The sequence below is a fragment of the Elephas maximus genome, chromosome 2 (genome assembly GCF_024166365.1).
Source record: "Elephas maximus indicus isolate mEleMax1 chromosome 2, mEleMax1 primary haplotype, whole genome shotgun sequence".
NCBI lineage: Eukaryota > Metazoa > Chordata > Mammalia > Proboscidea > Elephantidae > Elephas > Elephas maximus.
The window spans coordinates 77,298,550-77,308,182 of NC_064820.1; the positions used below are offsets into that span (position 1 = coordinate 77,298,550).

General features: G+C 43.7%; 1 protein-coding gene across 1 annotated transcript; it reads left to right on the top strand.

Moving 5' to 3' along the window:
- Positions 1 to 3,639: 3,639 nt before the first annotated feature.
- Positions 3,640 to 8,565, top strand: TMEM174 (transmembrane protein 174). Its single transcript, XM_049865579.1, has 2 exons — positions 3,640 to 4,366; positions 4,522 to 8,565. The coding sequence occupies exons 1-2, from the start codon at positions 3,738 to 3,740 to the stop codon at positions 4,625 to 4,627; spliced, it is 735 nt and encodes a 244-aa protein (XP_049721536.1). The 5' UTR covers positions 3,640 to 3,737; the 3' UTR covers positions 4,628 to 8,565.
- Positions 8,566 to 9,633: the final 1,068 nt, after the last annotated feature.

Genomic DNA, 9,633 nt, shown 5'->3' on the forward strand with positions numbered 1-9,633 from the left:
AAACCATTAATGTAATCCATCACATAAATAAAACAAAAGATAAAAACCACATGATCTTATCAATAGATGCAGAAAAGGCATTTGACAAAGTTCAACACCCATTCATGATAAAAACTCTTACCAAAATAGGAATTGAAGGAAAATTCCTCAACATAATAAAGGGCATCTATGCAAAGCCAACAGCCAATATCACTCTAAATGGAGAGAACCTGAAAGCATTTCCCTTGAGAACGGGAACCAGACAAGGATGCCCTGTATCACCGCTCTTATTCAACATCGTACTTGAAGTCCTAGCCAGAGCAATTAAGCTAGACAAAGAAATAAAGGGTATCCAGATTGGCAAGGAGGAAGTAAAGCTATCACTATTTGCAGATGACATGATCGTATACATGGAAAACCCTAAGGAATCCTCCAGAAAACTACTGAAACTGATAGAAGGGTTTGGCAGAGTCTCAGGTTATAAAACAAACATACAAAAATCACTTGGATTCCTCTACATCAACAAAAAGAACACCGAAGAGGAAATAACCAAATCAATACCATTCACAGTAGCCCCCAAGAAGATAAAATACTTAGGAATAAATCTTACCAAGGATGTAAAAGACCTATACAAAGAAAACTATAAAACTCTGCTACAAGAAATTCAAAAGGACATACTTAAGTGGAAAAACATACCCTGCTCATGGATAGGAAGACTTAACATAGTAAAAATGTCTATTCTACCAAAAGCCATCTATACATATAACGCACTTCCGATCCAAATTCCAATGTCATATTTTAAGGGGATAGAGAAACAAATCACTAATTTCACATGGAAGGGAAAGAACTCCCGGATAAGCAAAGCATTACTGAAAAAGAAGAAGAAAGTGGGAGGCCTCACTCTACCTGATTTCAGAACCTATTATACAGCCACAGTAGTCAAAACAGCCTGGTACTGGTACAACAACAGGCACATAGACCAATGGAACAGAATTGAGAACCCAGATATAAATCCATCCATGTATGAGCAGCTGATATTTGACAAAGGACCAGTGTCAGTCAATTGGGGAAATGATAGTCTTTTTAACAAATGGTGCTGGCATACCTGGATATCCATTTGCAAAAGAATGAAACAGGACCCATACCTCACACCATGCACAAAAACTAACTCCAAGTGGATCAAAGACCTAAACATAAAGACTAAAATGATAAAGATCATGGAAGAAAAAATAGGGACAACCCTAGGAGCCCTAATACAGGGCATAAACAGAATACAAAACATTACCAAAAATGATGAAGAGAAACCAGATAACTGGGAGCTCCTAAAAATCAAACACCTACGCTCATCTAAAGACTTCACCAAAAGAGTAAAAAGACCACCTACAGACTGGGAAAGAATTTTCAGCTATGACATCTCAGACCAGCGCCTGATCTCTAAAATCTACATGATTCTGTCAAAACTCAACCACAAAAAGACAAACAACCCAATCAAGAAGTGGGCAAAGGATATGAACACACATTTCACTAAAGAAGATATTCAGGCAGCCAACAGATACAAGAGAAAATGCTCCCGATCATTAGCCATTAGAGAAATGCAAATTAAAACTACGATGAGATTCCATCTCACTCCAACTAGACTGGCATTAATTCAAAAAACACAAAATAATAAATGTTGGAGAGGCTGCGGAGAGATTGGAACTCTCATACACTGCTGGTGGGAATGTAAAATGGTACAACCACTTTGGAAATCCATCTGGCGTTATCTTAAACAGTTAGAAATAGAACTACCATACAACCCAGAAATCCCACTCCTCGGAATATACCCTAGAGATACAAGAGCCTTCACACAAACAGATATATGCACACCCATGTTTATTGCAGCTCTGTTTACAATAGCAAAAAGCTGGAAGCAACCAAGGTGTCCATCAACAGATGAATGGGTAAATAAATTGTGGTATATTCACACAATGGAATACGACGCATCGATAAAGAACAGTGACGAATCTCTGAAACATTTCATAACATGGAGGAATCTGGAAGGCATTATGCTGAGCGAAATGAGTCAGAGACAAAAGGACAAATATTCTATAAGACCACTATTATAAGATCTTGAGAAATAGAAAAAAACGGAGAAGAACACATACTTTTGTGGTTACAAAGGGGGGAGGGAGGGAGGGAGGGAGAGGGTTTTTTATCGATCAATCAGTAGATAAGAACTGCTTTGGGTGAAGGGAAAGACAACACTCAATACAAGGAAGGTCAGCCTAATTGGACTGGACTAAAAGCAAAGAGGTATCTGGGATAAAATGAATGCTTCAAAGGTCAGCGGAGCAGGGGCTGGGGTCTGGGGAACATGGTTTGAGGGGACTTCTAAGTCAATGGGCAAAATAATTCTATTATGAAAACATTCTGCATCCCACTTTGAAATGTGGCGTCTGGGGTCCTAAATGCCAACAAGCGGCCATCTAAGATACATCAATTGGTCTCAACCCACCTGGAGCAAAGGCAAAGGAAGAACACCAAGGTCACACGACAATAAGAACCCAAGAGACAGAAAGGGCCACATGAACCAGAGACCTACATTATCCTGAGACCAGAAGAACTAGTTGGTGCCCGGCCACAATCGATGTCTGCCCTGTCAGGGAGCACAACAGACAACTCCTGAGGGAGCAGGAGAACAATGGGATACAGACCCCAAATTCTCATAAAAAGACCATACTTAATGGTACGACTGCGACTAGAGGAATCCCGGAGGCAATGCTCCCCAGACCTTCTGATGGCACAGGACGGGACCCGTCCTCGAAGACAACTCATCAGACATGATAAGGACTGGTCAGCGGGGGGGAGAGAGATGCTGATGAAGAGTGAGCTAATTAAATCAGGTGGACACTGGAGAGTGTGTTGGCAACTCTTGACTGGAGGGGGGATGGGAAGATAGAGAGAGAGGGAAGACGGCAAAATTGGCACGAAACGAGAGACTGTAAGGGCTGACTCAATAGGGGGAGAGCAAGTGGGAGAAGGGAGTAAGATGTATGTAAACTTACATGTGACAGACTGATTGGAATGGTAAATGTTCACTTGAAGCTTAATAAAAATTAATTTAAAAAAAATTTAAAAATTAAATAAATAAATAAAGTGGCCCAGGTGATTTTTATCATCAGGAAAATTTGGGAAGCCCTGATTTAGGGCAAAAGAGCAGTTTTTTTCCTGGATCATTCGCTGAATGGCGAAAGGGAACTGATATACTATGCAACCACTAAAGATAAAACCTGACTAGAAAAGGAAGAGGGCTAGAGTTATGATTTTCTGGAGGAGGAAATTCTTGGGGGCTGTTTTGAAGTTCTGTAGTTATGATTCACAGGGCTGGATTACCCAGTGAGCAAAGTACTTGTGCGTACATACTAAACGGCAGTGCACCATTTCATGTGTGTGCCTTGCTTATTGGGTAATCCAGCCCTCCTAGTGCTGGTAGCACAAAAGATGGGCTCAATAAATATTTGTGAATCAGAGAGATGGGCTGTCACTGAATTGTGAGACAGATACCTTCAGTTGCTGACAATAAGAAAACTTCAGGCTTCATTTCTCAGACCTTTATTCTTGTAAACAAAGTTCAGCCCTCTGCATGTTATACTCTGTTAACCACAGAAGCCCAAAGTTCTTCTATAACTAATCTGAACTCGGGCTTCCTTTCCTCCGGTGCTTAGCTGCTCTCACAATCCCTTTGCCTTCTAATAAGCAGGGTGGGCTTGTGAGAAACAATGGAGCAGGGCAGCAGCCGCGTGGAAGACTTCCCTCTCAACGTGTTTTCTGTCACCCCTTACACACACAATACTGCTGACATCCAGGTGTCAGACGATGACAAGGCAGGTGCCACCCTGCTCTTCTCAGGTGTGTTCCTGGGACTGGTGGGGATCACGTTCACCATCATGGGTTGGATCAAATACCAAGGTGTATCTCACTTTGAATGGACCCAGCTCCTCGGGCCCATCCTGCTGTCAGTTGGGGTGACGTTCGTCCTGATTGCTGTGTGCAAGTTCAAAATGCTCTCCTGCCAATTGTGCAAAGAAAGTGAGGAAAGGATCCTGGACTCAGAACAGACACCAGGTGGACAATCATTTGTTTTTACTGGCATCAACCAACCCATCACCTTCCATGGGGCCACTGTGGTACAGTATATCCCTCCTCCTTACGGTTCTCAGGAGCCCATTGGGATGAACACCGCCTACCTGCAGCCAGTGGTGAACCCATGTGGTCTTATACCCTCTGGAGGGGCAGTGGCCGCCATGCCAAGTCCTCCTCAGTACTGCACCATCTACCCTCAGGATAATGCTGCATTTGTTGAGGAGGAGGAGGACTACTCTTCTTACGTGGACGGTGGGAATGACAGGTATGGTGTGTGTGTTGGAGGGTGCTCCCCTTCTAGTTATATCATTCATGGTCTACGGCTGTGTTTGTAAGGAAGGTGGTGGGGTGTGTAAATCTCTGCTGCCCAGGATGGCCCCCTGCGTTGTGATGCATCTGTATATTCTGTTGACATTCCAGGTCAAGTGCTTATGTGGACCAGCTTGAAGAGACACAGCTGGAAGATGAAGACTGTGCCTGCTTCTCTCCTCCCCCATATGAGGAAATATACTCTGTCCCTCGCTAGAGACTACAGTGCTAAGGGAGCAGTCGTTTTAGTCATTGTTACCTGACAACTGAGTGGCTCTATGCTGTGACCTTCAGAAGTTAGACAGCTGAGCCACCCAGGCAGACACCATTCAAGTATTGGGGGTAGGGGTACAATGGAACTGGGAGGTAATGACTCAGTTTAACAAAACTTCCACCGGGATGGGGAAATTCCCTTCCAGTACAGTGTCTAATCCCCTCATGAAACAAATCCCTTGAGTAAAGTTCAGGAGCAGGAAATGTCACCTGTTTATCCACTCACCCCCTTCTCTATAGGAAGGCACTTGTGTCTCAGTGTTAATTAACGTCAACAGCCAAGAGAAAGATCACCTTTCTGAGACCTCAGGAGTTTCCATAGTGGTGAGGGTGCAGGTTGCAGGAAGCTGGGAAGCAAAAATAGGCCCAAATGGAGATTTCCCAGTGCCTGCCCTCAGCCCCAAATGGGACTTGCACATCCCTGAAGACTTGGTTGCCATCTAGTGTCCCTTGAGGACTCTGGGTATCTAAGGGCAGCAATAAATAAATACAAATTAAATTAAACAAAATAGTATCCTCTATTCAAATAGTATTGGATAGCTGGCTAAATCACCCAAAATAAAAATACTAGGACCATGATGTGAACAAATCCATAAGTGATCCTTGGGGCACAGTGACTCTTGGCTGCTTCTGTTGTCTTCGCGAGGTTGAAGCTTGACGTGCAATGTACATGGCTGGGCTCTTGATCCACCTCAGGCTGGTATCTGTGCTGGTCATGAATGCACAGGGCCCAGTGGTCCCCCAGCACACAGGCATTTCCCTATGCACCTCTAGATGAGTTCTGTTGAATCAGACAGAGTACAGCTGCCATGTTACCACCAAGGAAGTCAGGAATCATGGAAACAAAGTCGCCACTTCTGAGACCTTGGAGCTTTCCATAGTGGAGAGGGTAGGGATGGGAGTCAAGACTGCCTTCATTTAAAAAAAAAAAAACTTACCGAGACACCCAACAATGCCCTTAATCTCCCTAAATCTGGACTGTATAATAAACAACCAGAACAGACCTGTAAAACTATAGAAGACATAGTTAAAAATAACAGATTTTTAAAAGAAAATATTAAGCTAAGATGAGGCCAACTCAAGGTGGTTCTCACCCCAAAGGAAGGTAGAGTAGAACTGCCCCATAGGGTTTCCAAGGAGCGGCTGGTGGATTCGAACTGCCGACCTTTTTTTTTTTTAATTTTTATTGTGCTTTAAGTGAAAGTTTACAAATACAAGTTAGTCTCTCATACAAAAACTTATATACACCTTGCTATATACTCCTAGTTGTTCTCCCTCTAATGAGACAGCACACTCCTTCCCTCCACTCTCTCTTTGCGAGTCTATTCAGCTAGCTTCTGACCCCCTCTGCCCTCTCATCTCTTCTCCACATAGGAGATGCCAATATAGTCTCATGTGTCTACTTGATCTAAGAAGCTCACCCTTCACCAGTATCATTTTCTATCCTATAGACCAGCCCAATCACTGTCTGAAGAGTTGACTTTGACAGTGGTTCCTGTCTTGGGCTAACAGAAGGTCTGGGGATCATGACCACTGGGGTCCTTCTAGTCTCAGTCAGACCATTAAGTCTGATCTTTTTATGAGAATTTGGGGTCTGCATCACACTGCTTTCCTGCTCCCCCAGGGGTTCTCTGTTGTGTTCCCTGTCAGGGCAGTCATCAGTTCTAACCAGGCACCATCTAGTTCTTCTGGTCTCAGGCTGATGTAGTCTCTGGTTTATGTGGCCCTTTCTGTCTCTTGGGCTCATAATTACCTTGTGTCCTTGGTGTTCTTCATTTTCCTTTGCTCCAGGTGGGTTGAGACCAATTGATGCATCTTAGATGGCCGCTTGCTAGTGTTTAAGACCCCAGACGCCACTCTCCTAAAGTGGGATGCAGAATGTTTTCTTAATAGATTTTATTATGCCAATTGACTTAGATGTCCCCTGAAACCATGGTCCCCAAACCCCCACTCCTGCTACGCTGGCCTTGGAAGCGTTCAGTTTATTCAGGAAACTGCTTTGCTTTTGGTTTAGTCCAGTTGTGCCGACCTCTCCTGTAGTGTGGTGTTGTCTTTCCCTTCACCTAAAATAGTTCTTATCTACTATCTAATTAGTGAAAACCCCTCTCCCTCCCTCCCTCCCTGCTCTCGTAACCATCAAAGAATATTTTCTTCTCCATTTAAACTATTTTTCAAGTTCTTATAAAAGTGGTCTCATAAAATATTTGTCCTTTTGCAACTGACTGATTTCACTCAGCCTAGTGCCTTCCAGATTCCTCCATGTTATGAAATGTTTCACAGACTCATCATTCGAACTGCCGACCTTTTGGTTAGTAGCCATAGCTCTTAACCACTGCACCATCAGGGCTCCAAGAAGACAGGATTTAACAGTTCTTCAAAGTTTTGGTACCGTGTTTGTGTCTGGAATGATTTTTATTAATTTTTGTCAGAAGTTTCTAGTTTTTCAAGGATATGATTAAAAGAAGTCTCATATATTATTGTCGTGATTTGAGTTACATGTTAGGGACAAAAGCTTTTTGTATGAGAATTCATTCTTATGTTTGATGATAGAAGTTGATGGGAAAATGTGACTCAGTTGACAGAAATTTATATTCAATATCTGCATGAAAATACGGATTCTGAACTGAAGGCCATCAGTTCTTGGGAGGAAGTTTGGTGACAGGACATGAATGAGCATTGCCACTGACATGCACACTGGCAAATGACGCTCAGGCCTCTCAAACCTGCTTCCCACTTTTACCCACCCCCCACAGTTTTATATTCATGGATTTGGATTCCAACGAACATCAAGGATAGCTCTAAAGGGAAAAGATGTTAGGAAAGAGCTCCCAAGTGTGTGAGCTGGGAGGGCAGGACAACCAATTTGTCTTGCTGATGCTGAGAGCTTTTAGCTCCACGTAGCTGAGTTCTATCACCACCTCTTCCTGGTGGAGGCTCTCCTCAACAGAGAAAAAGTGCTCAGGTAGAGATAATTTAGGAGTCCCTGGGTGGTTAAGGAGTCCCTGAGTAGCACAAATGGTTAAGAGCTCGGCTATGAACTGAAAGGTTGGCAGTTCAAATCCATCCATAGGCACCTTGGAAGAAAGGCCTGGTGATCTACTTTTGAAAGGTCATAGCCATTGAAAATCCCATGGAGCACAGTTCTACAAAATACACAGGGTCACCATGAGTCAGGATGACTCAACGGCAACTGGTTGGGTTTGGGTTTGGGTTCTGGGTGGTACAAATGGTTAAGAGCTGGGCTATTAACCAAAGGGTTGGCAGTTTGAATCTATTCAGATGCAACGTTGACCTTGTTAGGTAAGTTCAGATCTAAGTGTCCAGAGGATCAGGTGAAGTCCCTACCCTCATTTCCACCCCCAACCTTCTTCAGTGGTACCACATGGATGGGCAAGCTCTTGCAATCTGTATAGAATTGAAAATAAAGCCAAAGGACCTTGTTAATCAAAGGAACCAGGATTCTTGAGAACTTAACATTATCTGGAAACATCTGTGAGCTGATTTGGGCTGAGCCTTTGGCTGGAGAGAGTAATAAGAGCTGATGGTCTGGATGGGGCAGGGAAGGAACTATTGATTTGGGGCACAAATTCCAAGGGTAAAAAGCTCTCACAAAGCCCTTGTGACTTTTCCTTTTTCCCCTTGGGGCAACAGAGGGGCTGAGCTACTATGCAACCTGAGACTGCATTTCACTCCTTTCCAGGAGTTCTGGGTCCTCAACTGCCTGAGGATGCGGGGTGCTTTCCTGAGATTCCGATTCCCTTTGCCACATTTAGCCAGGCATAGGCCTGGGTTTCAAATTCACCAAGTGGCTGTCTACTACAAAACCAGTCCTTTAAATGTTCTCCTACTTTTCTTTCTTTCTTTTTTTTTTGGTGCAGTATAAAAATAAAGCCTCTTGTTTGTGAAGAACTGGGCCTTGGGTGTCTGTTTTCAGCTTCTGACCTTTAGGGCCGCTCCTGGGCCTTGTTTACCGTGAGACTGGTGGAGTAGGGTTGCGTTGAAGCTGAACCCGGCTGGGTGGCTGGTGTTTCTCCCCAAACAAGCGCCTTGCAGTGACCACGGGGAAGAGAAGCTTTTGACCAAAAACAAGAGAAGAGAGTTTCCTGCACAAACCACCGAGGCTGTTTTGGCTTAGATCTCAGAGGTGTCCTGCCTGCCACACTAAGGCGCTGCTGTGGAGATGGGCTTGTCTCCCCTCCTGCACGCTCCCCAAGTGCAGAGAACAACTCACCACCCAGCATCTGCCAAGGCACCTCGTTCAGAGCCCTGTACACAACTCGGGCTCTGTTTCTGTTTGAAACAGATGTAAAAGAAACAAACAAAACACTTTTCAAGTAAACAGTAAATGTCCATTCTAGCTCAAGTTAGATGTTTCATTTTTTACATTACGAAAAATTTCAAATAAATACGAGAGTGGTAGCGTATGTGACCCTACGTGCCCATCCTCCAACTTCAGTAATTCTCAACTCTTGAACAGTGTTGTTTCACTTATATCCCCACCCACAAATCCACAACTGGAACTTTTAAAAGCACATCAAAGCCATCAAATCATTTCATCTGAAAATACTTCATTATGTTTCTTTAAAAGATGAGAACTTAGAACTAATACAACACCATTATGACACCTAAAATGTTTACAGTAATGTCTTGATATACGCATTTAGTCAGTGTTAGAGGGCAGTGGTGGTTCAGTGGTAGACTACTCACCTCCCAGGCAGGAGACCCGGGTTAGATTCCAGGCCAACGAACCTCATGTGCTACCACCACCCACTCCTCAGTAGAGGCTTGCGTGTTGCTATGATGCTGAAAATGTTTCAGTGGAGCTTCCAGACTAAGTCAGACTAGAAAGAAAGGCCTGGCAATCTACTTCTGAAAATCAGCCAATGAAAACCCTATGAATTACAACAGTCCTTTCTGAAACCAATCATGGGTATGGCGTAGTGCTGGACA

Bases quoted from the DNA above. Each gene is read 5' to 3' on its own strand.
- TMEM174 (XM_049865579.1), top strand. From the start codon at position 3,738: ATGGAGCAGGGCAGCAGCCGCGTGGAAGACTTCCCTCTCAACGTGTTT. The intron at 4,367-4,521 runs GTATGGTGTGTG...TTGACATTCCAG, and splicing joins GTGGACGGTGGGAATGACAG to GTCAAGTGCTTATGTGGACC.